Here is a 19,859-nt window from a genome sequence, read left to right as displayed (position 1 = left end):
TTAACGTGGTGACTTCTCCCCACAGTTTCTAAACGCTAACATAGATATTACTTGAAAAATAGAGAGTGGGCTAACATATTTCTGTTTTGCATACACCTACAACTATAAGCCCCGTGTCCACCACGTCGGTGGGTATTAAACACAATTCGTTAACTTCTATGAATACTGGCTGAGAAATGAATGTGTGATGTGAATTTGCGATGTAAATTGTGTCATACAACAGGTGCTTCAAATACTCCTACGTTCAAAACTACAAATTACTTTTTTCAAAGAGAATAGTGTCATAACCATAGCTTGATTTAGGTCCAGTATTCGCTGGCCTGCAACAAATTACCTACACAAATTAATACACTGCGCCAAAAAAAAAAAAAATGTTCGGAATGCGTCTTTTACGTTTGCGACCAGACTAAGCATAAAAATAAGCAGTAATAGAAGAAGTGTGAACGTAGTGGGGCCAGTTGGGGCAGCGTTATGCGAAAATGTGCAAAAGCATAAGTGCAAAGAAGGCGGGCTATACACGACTTCAAGTAATGGAGAATAAAAGAAAATCGGGTAATTCGGACGGAGCGGCAATGGACGCCAGCACCTTCGAATTGAAATGCAGCCGCTCTACTCAAAAGTCACAAAGAATTTTTGGTTCGAAATGAATAAAGTTGTAGTTAGTGAACGCGCGATCCAATCGGAAGGGACCCCATAACGCAGTCGCTTTCAACTCATCAGCAAATATTCGTAACAAAGGCACTATATACGAGAAATAAATTGAAATGTTTTTATGTTTACAATATTTGTTCGATATTATTAGAAAATAGGCTGGCGCGGAACCCCGCAGAACCGATTTTACAGGGCGGAAACTCGATTAAGCATGGCCAGACACCATTTGCTGTGCACATGTTTAACTCCTCTCTGGCTTCCTGGGAACGTCGACGAAACGCAGCCAAATCACTCGTTCCAGAGCGCGACTCGCCCTTGGCTGTCTGCGAACTTAAAGATCACCAGAACCGGGTCTAGACGACACAAACCGTCGAGAGCATTTTTAAGGGGGAGGTCCCAGTATGCAAGCCAGATGATAAATAATAATAAATTGGTTCACAGGAAGGGAAAGGCGCAGTAACTGTCACACTTGCTCTGTGGACACCCGAACCGCGCCGTAAGGGAAGGAAGGGAGGTGGGAATGAAAGTGGACAGAGAGAAAGAGGAGCCGTAGTGGAGGGCTACGGAGTAATTTCGACCACCTGGGGATCTTTAACGTGCGCTGACATCGCACAGCACACGACGCCTCTTCGTTTCGCCTCCATCGAAACGCAGCCGCCGTGGTCGGGTTCGAACCCGGGAACTCCAGCACAGTAGTCGGGCGTCTTACCACTGCACCACCCCGGCGGGGCAGCCAGATGAGCAGAGGTGGCGGTGGAGGGAAAGGGTATGCAGGAGACTGGAATGCTGTGTGGGAGTTCGTCAGCCATATCTGAGGAGCCGTGTACCGATGCGAATACATTTTAACAGATGTGTGAAGGAGAAGCAAGTGTCTTAAGCAAAAGAAAAAGAGAATCAACGAAGAAGTGGGTGGTGCAGGCTTCTCGGCCCGCCCCTGAGGTTATATCACACACAGCCGATGACCTTAGCAAAACACTGTTTATTCAAGCTTCTGCTATGATCTCTGTAACCAGAGCTTTGTGGGTCAAAGAGTGAGCGGACCCGTTGGAACAAAGGGACCTTTCTTTATCTTTAACTAAGTTAAATTGGTTCACAGGAAGGGAAAGGCGTAGTAACTGTCACACTTGCTCTGTGGACACCCGAACCGCGCCGTAAGGGAAGGGAGGAAGGTGGGAATGAAAGTGGAAAGAGAGAAAGAGGAGCCGTAGTGGAGGGCTACGGAGTAATTTCGACCACCTGGGGATCTTTAACGTGCGCTGACATCGCACAGCACACGACGCCTCTTCGTTTCGCCTCCATCGAAACGCAGCCGCCGAGGTCGGGTTCGAACCCGGGAACTCCGGCACAGTAGTCGGGCGTCTTACCACTGCACCACCCCGGCGGGGCATCTTTAACTACGACGACATCCTTTTCGGGATTCTTTGCATACTTATGAGATGAGAACAGAACAACACGCATACATTCTTCCAACTGGTTATTCCAAGTGTGCCACAGAATAAGCCATAGTTTTCGTCCCTTATAAGCACCAAAATTGTTTTTCTATAATTTATTTCCCGCAATTTTATGCACAGGAAACGGTCTCTGTGAGGAAATTTTCTTTTGATAATTCCTAAAGCAGCTTTATAGTTTGTGCCAATTTATACTCGTACAAGAGCACTGTATTAGAATGCGTTATCTGATAGCTCAGTCTGCTGCAAGCACGTCACTGAAAGAGCCTCACGACAGTATTCTTGCACCTCTTGATTTCTCTTCGTTCTACCTTCGTTACGACTTCGATGATGGGGGGCATGATTCTAGTATCGCTGGGATTTTATGCTCTCTCCTCAATTCGAAGGAGGCGACGTTGTGTGCTGCTTTTTGGTAACAGATTACTGGGACTAATTAAAGGGAGTTTTTTTTCCTTGTTTTTTGCAGACAGCGGAAGAGATTAAGACTGTGCTGGTAAGGAAAGACACTGCGTCTTCATTCTTTATGTGTAATGTATAGAAATAATCGCATTCTGTGACCTTTAAAATTGACACCTGTGCCCATGAATTAAAGGCGATCGAAGAAGGCTTTTCTTTCTCTCTTTTGCAAACTTCACTGCGGTTATGCAGGGCTTTTTTCAGCCACACCAAAGCTCCTTTAGGGTCGTGTCGGTCACTTTTTCAGTTGCTGCTCGAAATTTAATGTAACAAAAATATTTCTAGTTGTCCGTAATATTTAGTCCATCTTTCTTAACAGATTGCGTTTTAAATAGGTTAGGGGTGCATTTTCTTACCTTTCCCCATCACCGTCACTGGTTCGGTTGCTCGACATCAAAACACAAGGCAGCGGGTCTAATCTCTGCCGCTGCGGCCACTCTTCGGTAGAGTCGGGAAGCAAGATAGAATTGCCGGAGCCCTGCACTACCGCCAATCTCATATTCTGAATCACTTTGCAACGTTAAACCACGTAAATAAAATCAATTCCCACATTTTTTTCCCCAACGGAGAAGCCTTCCTGATCTGCGACTGACTGACGGGATTGGCTGGAAAGGCATGCGGGTCTCAGTCTCATTGCAACAAATGAAAAACAAATTCTGACGCTCAATACATATTTCTCCCTACTGTTCCGATTCTGAAACCTCTAAGATGGAATTCGTATTGCATAAGCGCTCCCTACTCCAAATTATGGCGTTATTGCTAACGTTCATCCAGCAATAAAAGCGATATGTTTCTTTTGATATTGTTATTCACAATTCAACAAATATGACATGTCTACCGTACTTAGCAAAGGGCAGCAATATTGTTTTTCTCCCCATGTAATGTTCTTGTGCAGACTTCCCTATACTCTTCAAGCACTTTTTTTTTATTACGCAATTCGTTCACCTACAGCTTCTGTTCATTGCGAACACGCCGCATAATAGAGAAAGCTTGTCAAAACATTTTCTTAATTTAGGTTTTAAGTTAATGAGCACTGTATCACCTATAGAAACAAATATGCCTTCAATTTTGGATAACTTTATATTTCCTTGTTCTAGATGTCATGCGTAAGTGAAGCCCAGTGCAAACTATACCAGTTGATGGGCATGTCAGTATAATGGCAAGGTAGCGCCAAACGGTTTCTTTTTATCTGTACCTGCCCCCTGTGTACAGGGAGAATAGTGTTATAGCTTTGACAGATACTATTTTGAGCCAATTTTTTGTCTTGAGCACCATTTTCAGTGGATGTTTTCTTAACATGTAAAATCATTTGATTCTTGATTATATGCAAATTTGATTTAGGGCTTTACGATTTGAATCTAAACATTTTAAATGTTATGCATGGCCTAATTGCTCCTGTTTTGACGTAAATAAGTGCATAGTTCTTAATAATCTGTACAGATTGAAATATATAAAAACTTCTCGAGAAATAACTCAGTTTTAGCGATGAGAAACAGGCTTTTAATCATTGCTTGCGAGGAACGGGAATATTTCTACTTCTATACTGAAGTGAAAAATTCCGGGAGGCACAATTAGAGATCATAACCCGTGGATGTAGTTTGCTCACAGTCGGTATTTTAAGGACTTTTGCAGCTTCTATATATGCCACAAATGCTTTAAATGATTTACTTTATCCGATCAAGGTATGTAAACAGTTTACGAGATTGGACCGTATGTAATTTTTTTTTCTTTCTCAAAGTAGAGTAATCCTTAGAATAACTCTTAACCTTCCGGCATACATCAATGGTCTAAAAGTTTGTCTACAGCACACTATTTGCATCACCTTTGTAGAGCAGGTGATGGCACGCTTCGCTAGTTTGCAGATTTGTAAGGAAAATTTGAGTATTTCTCAGCAACATATGCAGCGTAATGGGACGTCACAGAAAAAAAATACTCAGGATTGGGGCAGTCACAACAAAGAGCCAAGTCTGATCATTCTAGCCCAGATTCTAAAATCCTTCATCTGCGTTTGGTAAACCAAGAAGAAGCGCCTGCATTTCTTCTAGGTTAAATATTGATTCACGAAAAATATCATATAATAAATGTAAATATAAACAGCGCAGGTGTCGGCTAGCTGCTATTTTTCTACTCTGCTGTGCAAAGGGTACAACTTAAACGAAGAAAATAACCATGCGCGAGAAGTCCTGATTTTTAGCTCAATTTCATTCAACGCTACTCGCATTTTTGTATGCATAGGATTCTTATAATCGGCCTGTATTTGGAGGAACCTTACGTGATTAAAATTTCTTCCGTTGGATATGACAAAATATAAAGAAAAATTGTTCAATCGTGAGTAGTGTCATTGAAATAGTTCCCACTATTTTAACCAGAAACTTGATGACTGACAGCATGTTTAAATTACCACACAGAAAAATACCCTGCGCTTCAACAGTAAAAACATATAGGCACTTATAAAAAATTACATTTGCTTATCTATACCTTGTTGAGATATCTAGTGCAAAACAGCTGTTCCTCAAGAGAGCAAAACACAGTTGCAAGTCCAACGAAATTTATGAAATCGTGACAAGATTACATGATTTGTCGTCATCTAGGCTGCACTTAGCTCTCTTTTCTGTGTTTTCTAGGAGGATTCCACAAGCGGAGAATAAAGTGGAAGCATCGGAGAATTTTAAGTCTTCGGAAGACGAATTCGGATTTTTGGCCCTGATAAATTCTGGTCTAAAGGTCGCTACACTTGGGGTGGAAAAGGGGAAATAAAATAAAACTTTTCCTTCATTTCTGTGTTTCACTTACTTTTCATATAAATGTTATAAAGTGGCGTGCATTTTACAAAATTCTAAGATCGAAGTGGCCCATTATCCAGATAGGTATGAGTCGAAACCCAGGCCAACAAAATAGATTCACCGTGCCAACCACTCAGTGAGGTGGAAATATGTGAAATACGAAATCCCTACGGTGGACCAATTCTCTACACGTGACTAATCTCATGGCAACGAGCACGAGAAACACAAAGTTTCACTCACGACTGTGGCTGGCTGGTTTGAGTAAGCGGCAGAAACTGCGAGATTGATTTTTTGCACGACGGGTTCGTGTTATGGGCATCAAGGTAGACTGTTACGATCCCATAGCACGTAAAAATCATTTCACTCAATATTCAGCATTAACCTGCAGCGCCCTAACGCCCTTTGATTTTGAGCCTTTTGAGCCTCACATTGATTCCTGTCAGCGATAAATGGAGCGTGCGCAAAACAGTGCAATAGCATACAACAAAACGAGGTCTTAGTGTTTGGGAACGGAGCTGTATCGTAGTTAATTTTCTCTTGGCAGACACACTGACTTCTAAGTTATAACGACCCTTGTTTAAAAACTATTACCTAAACTTTTATAGGTATATCTTAACGGTGGCGTTACATGTATCCCATTGGAGATTGTTTGACATTGATGGTAACTTGCTCGTTTTCAAGTATATGGCCCTTATTATAATATCGGCGCGTCTTATTTGCAGACCCTACGCTGAGGTGATTTTGTTATTACGAGGATTATACGAAGACCGTGACAGACGAATGAAAGGTGGTCGCCTTCCTACACTTAAAGATTTCTGGGCTATCTGAGCAGCGGATATTATACGTCCGAAAAAGACCGCTAAAAGTCAATTAAAATATAATTACAAATTCGACATGCTCTTTCTTAAGCAGGAAACCTAAACTGCATTCATTTATGCGCGTGAATATTACTACTACATTATAATTATTTGGTGTTATCTCTATTTATTAAAAGAATATTTGTCGTCACCATTCTAATGGGCCGTTTGCTTGCTCATCACCATCAATAGGTTCGTGTCGCTAGCAACAAGTTTGTGCGCGCGTTTTGTTCTTAGCAAAGTGATCTGTTGCATTGGTCGTAGCTGCACTTCGTAAAACCGATTCCACGTATCAGTGCATACAGCGCCTGCGAGCATCAAAACGGTTGCTGCTGCGGCAAATCCGCAGAGCGTGCTCGTCTGTCCCCTGGATGTCCTGTGTTGGTCGACGAAACACTGAGCGAAAGGAGTGGTCGACCGAAGAGCTCCTGATGACAGAGGTGAGCACGGAGTGAAGATTGGGAGGGATTGTGCGCTGCAGCGTCCAGTACTCCACTTGTGGGGGCGAACTGAAGCCAAGTTTCTTAATTTAACCAAATGGGAGAACTATGATAAAGTCAACCATTTGAATGGCAGGCGGGGACTACCATATTGCAAAAACTAGCGTCTGTCAGCGTCGTCCAGTGCGAAACCGGTTTTCGCGCTGGTTTCGCGCTTGGTTCGCTGGGGACGCTGGAGGACTGCGAAATTTACTGGAGCAGTGACGTGAAGAGCCTGGTTGCACTGGTACGATTGGCAAGAAACGCTAGAATTAACATTTGGACGCTGTGTGAGTAGCTAGAATGCACCATGCACAAGGATAAGTGCTGTATACACGCTTGGGCCGCACTGGTCCCAGTATTGTTTTGGAAATAGTCGGAGGTCCGGGAACTGGAAGGCGAGATATAAGGCGCATATGAAATATGTGACTCAAGAAAGCGCTTTTCGCTCCGAAGTCGTTGCGCACTTGTGTAGAAAACAAAGACGGTGCCTTCTTTTTTTTTTCTTCAAGTTTCCACGTTTCGAGAATTTCGAGACAGGCCACGATCGGCCCAGTTCTGATCCTCTCATGAAACACTGACGATCGACGAACCCCTATAACTAAAGAATGAATTGGATAATGTGTGCTGCCATGCATAACAACCTACTTCACAGCTGTTCTTGAGATCACTCTAACACGATGCTTACTGCCCAAATATTCACTGCGGGTTCAATCGCAGCCTGTAAGCAGGGCATACGAATTAGCGAGCGTAGCCCACACCATAGCCCAGTGTAAACAGCAGAAAGAAATAAAGAAAACGAGGAAAAAGCAGTTTACCGAGCGATGGACTCATTACATACAAAAACGACAACACACAGTGTTTCTAATGCTTAATACTTTACGTATTTCTCACGCTTTTGCGCACCTTCTTGCTCTACGTTTAAACCAGCCGAGCCCTCGGTCATCGCAGTGCTTCCCGAAGTGTTTACATGCAAGTAAGACTTCGTTACCACTCAAATATTGTTCTCGCTGCTGCGCTTGCCGGATTTGAAGCTTCGTCGCACTTTTATGCAGTGTCAATTGCCTTTTCACCCAGCAGACCGCACAAAATTCACGTCCCTATACATGGAAAAGGCACCCGAAGAATATTTATGTGGTTAGGTATGGTGGCGGAATGCGTTTGCTTAGGGCGACCGCAGACCCGGACCACGAAAGTGAAATAGCGGGAGAATAACTTGGCATGCAGTGAATTTAGCAGCAACTCTCAGCTTGTAGAACGCTGTTCAGCAATATCACTGCTTAGAAAACTACACAGCATCTGCATCTTACCGTTGCTTGCTTGAGACCTAGAAAACGAGAGGCAAATTAAAAATGCGCAAATTATGTTCAAGATATCGCGGATGATATCAAGAAACCTGCGTCACTAAAGTTGCCGCAGATGTTACAATACAGAGCTAATCGAAGAGTGGCTGAAATAAGTTTGCACTGAAGACATACTGGCTAAATCAGGTGGGGTGTCTTTAAGAAAATCTGAACAAAACGAACTGTTTGTAATACAGTTCAATTTGCTTCGTAAGTAAAATTGAATTTATATCTCAACTAAAACCTAATTTGCAACGTTTTTGGAAGTCTTCTGCCTACTGGCGCCTTGAAGGATCACTGCCTTGTCGTGGCGGAGGGGCTTGCGAAACTCGATGAAGTCGTGAGCTCTACTGTGTAGGGCCACCCAATATAGACAGGTCACGGCAAAGAGTTCTGACGAAATGTGATTCACTGGAGAAGGTAATGGCAACCCACTCCAGTATTTCCTGCCAAGAAAACCCTATGGCCAGTCACAATACCATTAATGATATGGCGCCGGAAGATGAGCCCCCCAGGTTGGAAGGCGTCCCAGATGTTTCTGGGGATGAACAAAGGGCGATTCCTAGTAGCTCCAGGACGAATGAAGCGGCTGGGCTAAAGCCAAAAGGACGCTCAGTTGTGGATGTGTCGGGAAGCGACCGGAAAGTCCGATGTTGGAGATGTATCACATAGCAACATGGAATGTAAGATCTATGACGCAAGGTAAACTGGATATCGTCAAGCGAGAAATGGACAGATTAAACATTGATATCTTGGGTATCAGCGAGCTCAAGTGGACCGGAATGGGAGAATTTAACTCCGGCGACCTATATGTCTTTTATTGTGGGCACGAATCCAAGAGAAGGAATGGGATCGCTCTCATAGTAAACAGAAGAATGGGCAAAGCAGTGCTAGGGTACAACTTCAAAAACGACCGAATGATTTCACTTCGGATCCAAGGTCACCCTTTCAGCATAACAGTTATCCAAGTCTATGCACCGACCACTACTGCTGAAGAAGCTGACGTTGAGAGATTTTATGCGGACCTACAATGCCTTTTAGACCGCACCCCATCATCAGACGTCGTTTTTCTCATAGGAGACTGGAATGCTAAGGTAGGGAGTGAAGAAATATCCGGAATTACAGGCAAGATCGGTCTTGGTGTGCCAAATGAAGCAGGGCAGAGGCTAGTAGAGTTTTGTCAAGAAAACAACCTGACCATAACGAATACTCATTTTCAACAGCACAAGAGGCGCCTGTACACATGGACTTCACCGGACGGTCTGTACAGGAACAGATCGATTATATTATTTGCCGGCAGAGATGGAAAAGCGCTATACAAGCAGTAAAAACAAGGCCTGGGGCCGATTGTGGCACCGATCATCAGCTTCTTGTTGCCAAGATTAAGCTTCGATTGAGGAAAACGCAGAAAACTAGAAGGCCTTTCAGGTATAATCTGGATCAAGTTCCATTAGAATATGCTGTGGAAGTGAGGAATCGATTTCAAGAATTAGATCTAGAAGACAAAGAGCCCGAAGAGATGTGGACTGATGTTCGTGATATAATACAAGAAGTTGCAACTAAGGTAGTTCCAAAGCAAAAGAAATGCAAGAAAGCAAACTGGTTATCTGAAGAGGCTTTGCAAATAGCTGAGGAAAGGAGGATGGCAAAAGTTATGGGGGAAAGAGAAAGATACAAGGTTCTCAATGCGGATTTTCAGAAAATAGCAAGGAGAGATAAGAATGCCTTCCTGAACATACAGTGCCAAGCAGTTGAGGACAACAACCAACTAAGGAACACAAGAGCTCTGTATAAGACAATCAAAGATATCAAAGGAAGCTTCTGTGCTAAGCTGGGCGTGATAAAGGACAAACGAGGCCAGGACCTCACTGAAGCCGCAGAGATAAAGAAGAGGTGGCAGGAATACACAGAACTGTACAAGAAGGACCCGAATGTGCAAACAGAACATAAGACGGTTGTGATCACTGATTTCGAGCCAGGCATCCTGAAGAGTGAAGTTGAATGGGCCTTAGCCAGCCTTGCTAAGAACAAAGCTAGCGGAATTGATGGCATTCCAGCTGAGTTGCTTCAAAACCTTAACCATGACGCTGTTAACATTCTGCATACATTATGTCAGAAGATTTGGACAACCCTGCAGTGGCCACAGGATTGGAGGAGGTCAGTTTACATCCCCATTCCAAAGAAAGGCAGTGCCAAAGATTGTTCCAACTACCGCACGATCGCGCTTATTTTGCATGCTAGCAAGGTGATGTTGAAAATCCTCCAAGGTAGGCTGCAGCAGTATGTGGATCGGGAACTTCCGGACGTGCAAGCTGGGTTTCGCAAGGGCAGAGGAACTAGAGACCAAGTTGCCAACCTTCGCTGGATCATGGAAAAAGCAAGAGAGTTCCAAAAACCCATCTACTTCTGCTTTATTGATTATGCGAAAGCGTTTGACTGCGTAGATCACAGCAGATTGTGGCAAGCTCTCCAAGAGATGGGAGTTCCAATTCACCTCATCTGTCTCCTCAGGAACCTGTATGAAGGGCAAGAGGCCACAGTCAGAACTGGGCATGGTCTTACTGATTGGTTTCCGATTGAGAAAGGAGTGAGGCAAGGCTGCATACTGTCGCCCTGCCTATTTAACCTATATGCAGAGTGCATCATGAGGAAGGCCGGTCTGGACGAGTCTTCAGCTGGAGTGAAGATTGCTGGAAAACGTATCAACAACCTTAGATATGCGGATGATACCACTTTAATGGCAGAAAGTGAAGCGGAACTCAAGAGACTTCTGATGCGCGTACAAGAAGAGAGTGAGAAGCTTGGGCTTAAACTGAACATTATAAAGACAAAGATCACGGAGTCTTGCCCTATCAAGTCCTGAAGCATCAAGGGACAAGAAGTGGAAGCTGTGACAGATTTTCTCTTCTTGGGCTCCAAGAGTACCTCGGACGGAGACTGCAGCCATGAAATTAGGAGACGCCTGCTTCTGGGAAAGAGAGCAATGGTTAGCCTTGACCGCCTAGTAAAGAGCAGAGACATTAGTCTGCCAACCAAGATCCGTATAACTCGTGCTATGGTCTTTCCAGTTGTGATGTATGGATGCGAGAGTTGGACTGTGAAAAAGGCTGACCGCCGAAGAATTGACTCGTTTGAATTGTGGTGCTGGCGAAGACTCTTGAGAGTTCCTTGGACTGCCAGAAGATCAAATCAGTCAATATTGTCGACCATAAACCCTGACTGCTCATTGGAGGGTCAAATTCTAAAGTTAAAGCTCAGCTACTTTGGTCATCTGATGAGAAGAGAGGAGTCGCTGGAGAAAGATTTGATGTTGGGAAAGGTTGAGGGTAGCCGGAGAAGGGGTAGGCAGCGAACGCGATGGTTAGATGGCATCCTCGAGGCACTGCAGATGAAGTTATGTGATGTTAGGAAGATAGTGAGAGACCTGAAAGCGTGGCGTGACATGGTCAATAGGGTCACGAAGAGTCGGACACGACTGAACGACTGAACTGAACTGACTGCCTACTGTGCTGTCCTTCTCTTCGGGCGCAATTGGTTAGATTAGGGGAAGTTGTAAGTTGCCAATCTTTGTTTTTTTTTTGGAGAGCCCAGGAACTCACAGGTCTACCGAAGCTTTCAATGTAAAGATGGTAGAACTAACATTCTTTTTAAGCAAAGTGGAAATATCGATGACTGTTTTTGATTGTTGGTGTTGTTGTTGTGACCAGGAAGCTTTTATTCCTGAAGGCCTACTTACCTCATGAAATGTTTATAGGCGTGAGCGTGACCGCAGGTAACGAACATCCACTCAACAAGCGCACGTTCGCTCGGCGAAATGACGTAAGCAGAGTGCTTGCTTGATTATAGCTTACAATTTCTCCGCAGTTCCTTGTTTACAAAAAGAACACGTTGCCAGAAGACAATAACCTCGCAGGGGAGGGGAAGGGAGGACATTTAATGAACACACATACATTTCACGCAGTCAAAGAAAAGTTACAGTTAAAACTCAATGAAATCAATCTCTGTCGAGCAAAAAAGCCAAGGAACTTGGTAATTCGTGCAGCACTCGCTGGCGAAATGAAGCCTGTTACCAAATTCACTTTCTTTATTTGAAAACCAAGCTCAGTAAATACGCTCGGGTGCGGTGTCAAAAACTGTACGCGAAATAAAGAAGTCTAGTAAAAAAATAAAAAAAAACTTTGTTTCCACGCTCGGCGCCCGCGTTTCTGACACAGAGGTGTTTCATTACTACTAATATGCTGAAGGTGATATTAAGAACGACGGTTTGTATGTACTTGCAGGCATAGGCTTTTGTTTCTATGTAGCCGATACTGTCATATCCATGCTATTATTCTTCTCTTTACATATCAAATATTTTATCATTTAAAACGCTCTAAGGAAGTCATCATAGCATGTGTTCTGTGGCTGGCTATCATTAGAACACGTGAATCAATTGTTACTGCTTTGAGAATTACGCTGAGAGCAAGCTCGGGAGCACAATCTTGTTGTGCCTTACAAAAATGATTATTTAATTTCTTGAATCCTACCGGAATAAATTCTTGAGTTTTTGTATCAGGTGTCTTTGTGTCACACTGACGTCATAAATTACTGATTAATTGTGTTGAAGTTTTGTGATGAAAATATCAGCAGTTGAACTTTTCTGAATAAAATATTAGCAAAGTCGTTATACATGAAAACAAAAGAGCAATATCATCGCCAAGCATGGCATGTACAACTTTTTTTTACTTGGTCTGCATTAAAATGCACCAGAAAATATAGTTCAATTTCATCAGAATTACCCGATGAGTGCAATGTCTAAAATCGCTGATTAAAATTCCGAAAAGATAACACATTTTTTCCAAGGGGCTCTTCATAGCCGATGCAACTGGTCGAGAAATGGATGACGTGATCAAAAAAAAAACAAATCGCGTACTGACACACCACGAGATTTCAGACAAGGGCAAGCTTTCAACGGTAAATTGTTCGTGAGTGCAATTTTGTTTCGCACGCCGTAAAACATAACTATAGCTGTCAATATATCCTCACATTCTCTGTCCGGGACACTTATAATATCTTTTCTGTTTGATGTCAGATACGCGCCGCATAGGATTTCTATGGTGGTCCTGACTAGTCGATGTGGGACGAACTAAAAAAAGCAAAATTTCGCTACGCGAGACCATTGATATCAATGTGCGCGCACCCGTATACTAAAATATTCTAAAGTTTCCTATTCCATTCGAGTGTGCCTAGCCGCGGTGACTCAGCGGTTAAATTACCGTGGCGGAGTACCGAACCCGGGCGCCGACGGCTACGTTTCCAGGGGACGAAACGAAGAGGCGTCCCTATGCTGTGATGTAAATGATGTCCTTGGTTATCATACCCGTGAAGAGAGAGACTCAGCCATTACTAAAATACCAACGTTATGCAAGGTTGAAACGGGAAGTCTTGCTTCTAGTTGTTAAGGCTATGAACCAGAAAGCCATATTTGATTACGCGAAATCTGAACGTTGCCGATGGGCTAGTCAATAGGACGGTTGGAATTCTGAAGTATATCTAAGAAGGTGTCAAGGGTCATGCAATTCTTGTGTGTCTTGAATGTCCGTTGGCTATTGGAGCTTGTACAAGAGTGAAAGCGAAACATCTGCGTCATGGTTCTTCTGGAATATCACCACAGTGGTTGCCAACTGAATTGCGAAGACTATCATTTGCCTATAAAGCCAACGCATTGAGGCATACAGCTGTGAAACGGAGCCAGTTTCCACTTGTCCAAGCCAGTGCTGTAACCGTATACAAGTCACAAGGGGGAACATATAATGAAGTTGTTGTTGCTTATGGTAGGAATCTTCCCCAAAAGCTTGCCTATGTTGCATTACCGTGTGACATCCTTCAAAGCTTGTACCTAACAAACACAATAACTTCAACTTCTGCCATATTCATGAAAATCAGGACCAAACATTGGCTGAGGGTTTTCGAAGGCTGAGACAACATACGATAAAAACAGTTTCTAATCATTGTTGAAAAATTCTAAGAAACAACAAACATTGCTTTGATGAATATTAGATCATTGGCCATTATGAAGATATTGGCAACGATGCTCTTCTCAGAAAGGTGCAGATATTGTGCTTGACGGAGACTGGAATTAAGCCTCGTTATCTAATTATCCAATATCTTCGTTATTTCCAATTATCCAAAATATCCGTCCTTCATTTATCCAATATCTCCGCTATCCATTATCGCATTATCCAATACCTCCAATATTGGATATAATTATCCAATTATCGAATATCTCATCATCCAATTATTCAATATCTCTGGCTTTCACTTTGTGCTTCGCAACGACCTGCTAACAAATCCGAGGGCGTTGCAATATAGGCTAAGACAGCATACCTCGATGTCAGCGCCGCATCGAGGCCCCCTGTGCTAAGAGAAGCACAGAAGTGATAGCGGTGGAGCGGCCAGAGGAGTCATATAAGCTGGGTGAACTGTGCGCCGTTCGATTGTGTTTTACCAATGTGGTAATTGTTGCAGCATACATTTCACCCCATGCAGGTAAAGCCAGTGCTATAATAAAAACTGTGTATACAGGGCTGCCAGCCGGATTTAATAATGAAACAATAATTCTTGTTGGTAATTTTAGCAAAGATTGCAGTAAGCATCCTAACTTTGTGAACCAATTGGAAGAAGACTATGATATGAGATTGGCAATGCCTGAAAATATGGTTACCATGAAGTGGAACATTGTTCTAGACCTCGTATTTAAAAGTAGACCTGCCATTTCCAGAGTGAACTATGAATTCAACTACTACACAGATCACAAAACAGTGTTAGCTCATCTCCACGAAACTGTAAAAAAAAAAAAAATGAAAATAAAGAAGGATGAACCATGTACAAACATAGGAGTCATATGCATGAGAATGTTTATATCAAAGCAAAATGAAGCATAACAAAGTGTAAAATGCATGAAAAGTGTAGCAGGGAAAAGCAATGCTACGCAGGACTTCGCATTTGATTAACTATGCAAATTGGCTGTAATTTTTCGTTTCTCTTTGCCGCTTACAGCCATCTAAGCAATATTACCTACCATATGGCCAAAATCTGCTACCCCTATCATTCTTGATCCATTTTAATGGATTGTCTTCAAAAAATAGGCAGCGTATACATCGTGTTCTAGAGAAAGGAGGAACAGCATCTGACCTCAACAACCTGTTGCAGTGACACAGGGTCGCGAAAGGTGGGCACAGTGTCTGACATCAACAACCTGCTGCAGTGACAGAGTGTCGCGAAACCGAACACCTCCTGCCGCAATTTGTTGTCTTTGTAGTACACCCACGTAAGATATTGCGAACATACACGCGCCTTGTAAACTCGCCTTGTTTTTCACGCCTTATGCTATACTTAAAGGCCCCTATAATGTCACAACTGTCATCCGCTTGTAGCTGAAACATCACAAAAAAATTCGATTGCAAATTGTTCACCAGTTAAATATAAGAATGAGATAACCCACGCATGCTATAGTAGAGCACAATTTAAAACAGAGCATTTAATAACTATATTCAAATTAAAGTTATGATATGAAGCGTGTGCATTACTCCGCTTAACAGTAAACATAATCGATGTTTAAAATTTTAATAGTCGGCAAAAACTACACAAATTTTTTCTTGTTACGATTTTCTTGTTGCGGTTTTTGACGGGAAACCTGTTGTGACAACCGAACGTTCTGTAGTAACATCAGAAATTTTGTAGTTACCACAGAAAAGTGCTACAGACTACTGACAACAGAAATGTACTGCAGAAAAACTACAGAATTACACGAAAGTATTACAGAACTACAGAAACATTTGACGTGTACGACAGAACTACAGAATATTTTGTTGTATTTTTGACATGATTCTATAGTTTTTTTCGACTGGGTTGACAAATTATTTCATAATTACATATGAGCACTACTAATGAGGTCATCAACCTTGCGTGGATGACCTCGTTTTATTTCAATGCGCACGTCACTCAAAAACAAAAAAAGAAATGCAGAAGAAAAACTTTTGTGTTTATATAATTTTCAGCGCGTATACTACAAAATTACACTAAGCTGCTCCATCTACAGTCGCATCACCGAGCAAGTCATGTGGGATACGAGAAGAAATCAAACACTCACCCTGATCTGCATTTCGCTTTTGTGCCATCTTTAAGTTTCTTTAGATAGGCTTTTCAAGTGATTATCCTCGTCTTCAATTCCCCTAGAACCACAGAACACGTCTTTTGGACACAGATTAAATGTGATTCAACTCAGTCTTTCCATTTCTACATGAAAACCACTCTAGACGTAAATCTAAAAGGAAAAAAAAGTATGTATGTTTAGAAGAAATCATTCACAAGCTCTAAAAAGAAGATTTGGACAATGAAATGAAATGATCCCACTCAGAGCGACAAGAAAGTAATGGACAAATAGGAATTGAAGCAATGAAAGGTGGTTACTTAAATTAAAAGGTTCAGCATATATATAAATAGGCAAAAAAAGAAGGCCCATTATGAGGTGCATGCAGCAATTACAGTGGTGCAGCTTTACCATTGTTTTAACTGCAGTGGTTGCAATAAATATTACGACAATTGCTAGGCATCTCAGATATCCCCATTGATAAATTCCACATCCAAAGAACCGAGCACCAGTGGCATGTTATTTGCTGCAGTTATTGAAACGAAAGGCTGTCCTATAAATGCATGCACATTTCCCCCTTTTTGTACCGTGACTGAAAGCGATGGAACAGTGGCTGTCGCAAGAGGTCCAGCGTCCCTAGGAATATGGAACGAAATTAAATTTTCCTTGCAAGAAACGGAGGTACGATAAGGAGCAAATGTGCCCGTAATAATAGGATGATGGCCTGCCTTTTCATCAACAGCTGTAAACAACTTGTCACTGCTAGTCAGTTCTTTGAATAGGGTTGCCAATGCCAAAGCTTAACCTGAGCGCAATATCGGTAATATTTATCGTAGTCACGGCCGCAAAGAATTCTGACACAAAACTCCATTACGGTAGCTATTCAACCGCCTGTTTATGCATGCTGTTCATTAAAGGACCGTTAACATATGATTTCAGTTGGTGTTTCCTGCTCCCAAATGATGTTTTGGTATTCACATTGGACGCTAAATAGTTTTTAACAGAATTTCATTTCTCGGTAGGCTCCGCTTCGGTTTCAACATTTCTGCGAATACTATGAAATGCCCTTCATGTATACGGAACCACGAAGAGCTGTAGTTGCTAAAGACGTGGACCTCACGTCCTGTCTCAATTCGCCCAAAAGTGCACGCCGTGACCGAGCGCCTCGCAAGCGATATATCTCGGACGGTATGGTCGCCCCACACAGGCTGTCAATGCGCGCGCGCATTGTCAACTTTGCATTGACATGGACGCAGTGCACACACGGTGTTTTTTTTTTTTTTGCTTGTTCTGTTATTTTCTTCCTCCTCCGAAGAGCGGCTGCCCGCGGTGGCGATACCGGTCCGGTGCAGCATGTGAAGACGCGTGCTTGGGGGGGGATCCAGGGAACGATTGAGAAAATTTTAAAACGAGGCTGACTTGCGCTGTTCACGGCTTTCAATTCAATATACTTTTCCCGTTAAAATGGGAATTCATTATGACTAAATTATAGTCTAATCATCAAACGGTATCACGCACATAATGTCCGCCCCACAGTAAAATCCGCTTGCATAGACTAGACGGACAGGGTTCAAAACAATGTGTGCACACGTGAAAACGAAAAAAAAAACGCCCTGGATACACTCTTAAAAATACAAAAACTGCATGAGCAAGCGTGGGTTCCAGCCAGCAGAAGAGATGCTGTACGAAATATATGTACGAAGCCGGGCACATAGTATCTGGTTACTAATTGATTGCGGCTCGCCACGCACTCAAGACAATTTGAGCAAATAGTTGACTTCAGCGTTTGGTCGCGCTTTGGTGGCACGCACACCTGTTATGCAGGGCTGTTCAATTCTGAGCGCAAATGTTGTTCTCTATATCGCAGCCAGCAAAATAAGTTCAGGCACTCCCTTGCGTGTAACCCTGACGAAAATTTGCCTAGTCCTTGAAAGTCATGCTTCGCGCAGTTATTTCGAGCAGGATACGAAAACAGAACATTTGGTATTGGTGGCAGATTATACAGAACCCCGCATGGCCCAAAGGCATGCTGTAAGGATATATACTCACGGTCTAAGATGACGACGTTCTCTGCGTCCGACAATGGCGATGCTTTCACGCCGTTGCTGTACTAAGGAAGTCGGCGACATTTCACAGCTCTAGTGTTCACAAATATGTGGCAAGCACAAACCGGAGCACACGTAACATGTATAGGCGCAAAAGAACACAGGACCACGTAAAAGATAACTAACGAAGGAAGAAATTAAAGAAAGGCATAAGAAGCGGTCACAGGTCTTGTAGCGTCCACAACAAGCTTTGAAGTGAAGTGAACGATTATGGAAGAGGCAGTGCAGCCGCGCAGCAGCAGCCACAAGCGCTTGGTCTAAAAAATTAGGAGCCTCCCCATCAACCCTCCAACGCTGTTTTTTTTTCCTTTTCGCCATTGTTGGCTTCTCCGACTGGGCCTTGGGGATGACACATCCCTTCTTTCTGCAACCCCACCGGGGTGGCGCAGTGGTTACGGCGCTCTACTACTGTTCCTAAGGAAGTGGGATCGAATCTCGGCTTCGGCGGCCGCTTTTCGGTGGAGGCGAAGAGTAAGGTACTTGTGTACTGTGCGATGTCAGTGCACGTTAAAGAACCCCAGGTGGTCGAAATTTCCGGACTCCTCCACTACGGCGTCTCCCATAGCCTGAGCAGCTTTGGGACGTTAAACCCTACAAAACCAAACCAAACCAACCTTCTTTCTGCATTTACCCCCGGCCCCTGAGGCGACAGCAGTCTGAGAGCGACAAAGGCACAGGAGAGAGGGAGGGAGCGAGCGAGCCCCGGTACCATAGTAAAGCCCTAAATAGAGATGTCTATCTCTCCTGGCCGCGTCACGCGCGCTGTGCGATCATATACTGACTGTCTCTCTCCTCCTCACTCTCTTTCAATGAACTAGTGCACCCGGCCGCGCTGCTAACAAAAGGCGTGCACACATCTGCGAGTATTAAGGCGAAAACCTTTAACTGCTCATGGTTGTCCTGAAGAGAATGTGTCCCGCTTTTGCGGCAGTTCTCATTGGTCGATGCGGGATGACATCAGAAACCACTCGACCAATCAGAGCGCCATCGCGATATGGGCAATTAAAAAGGCAATGTTAATGTGAATAATGATCACTAATTAGGCAAAGGTATATAGTACTTAATCACTGATGAATCAATAATTAGTCAAAATTTATTAGTGCCTAATCACTTATTAGTCTAAAGTGTATTAGCACTTAATCACTCATTCGGGAGTCGGAAGACATTACTGTGCCGTTCGTGGTCGGAGCTTGGAACATTCTCGAAACTTGTCACCTACTGACAGCTCAGTGACAGGGCATGATGGATGATGCACATAGCAGATTGTGAAACAGTAGTCATCGCTTTGCTCATAGCAACAATCATCGCGCATGCGTATCAGTTGCGCAGCAGAATGCACCACTCAGGCTTTCGCCTTTCACTACTTTAGCTCGTATAGTACCTCGTGATTTTTATAGAACTCCTGCAGCAGCTTGAAAGGATAACGCTTTCAATTTTGTCATGGCCAGAAGATTCCGCCCTGTCTTCAATCACGTTATCGTTTCTGGCAACGAAACAAACTTGTCTGAATACATGCACTGACAAACACACTGATCTTTTTCTCCCCTTTCGCTTCCCACTTATAGGAACCGCTCCTTCTCACTAATACTTCTTAACTCCTTTTTCA

General features: G+C 43.2%; 2 protein-coding genes across 3 annotated transcripts in view; both read left to right on the top strand.

The window, feature by feature from the left end:
- LOC146175744 (uncharacterized) overlaps nt 1-5,330 on the top strand; it is a 28,783-nt gene extending 23,453 nt beyond the window's left edge. For both annotated transcript variants that reach the window (XM_084582117.1, XM_084582116.1), the window contains 2 exons: nt 2,566-2,592; nt 5,180-5,330. In XM_084582117.1, coding sequence (XP_084438243.1) covers nt 2,566-2,582 — 17 coding nt within the window. In that variant the 3' untranslated portion in view covers nt 2,583-2,592; nt 5,180-5,330. The remainder of the gene's footprint in view (nt 1-2,565; nt 2,593-5,179) is intronic.
- LOC146175741 (uncharacterized) overlaps nt 1-19,859 on the top strand; it is a 245,180-nt gene that overhangs the window by 61,609 nt on the left and 163,712 nt on the right. The window lies entirely within an intron of this gene.

The sequence above is a fragment of the Amblyomma maculatum genome, chromosome 10 (genome assembly GCF_055883805.1).
Source record: "Amblyomma maculatum isolate TAMU_Amacu chromosome 10, ASM5588380v1, whole genome shotgun sequence".
NCBI classification, from domain to species: Eukaryota; Metazoa; Arthropoda; class Arachnida; order Ixodida; family Ixodidae; genus Amblyomma; species Amblyomma maculatum.
The sequence above is the reverse complement of the archived record's forward strand: the minus strand, read 5'-3'. Positions and strand labels throughout refer to the sequence as shown.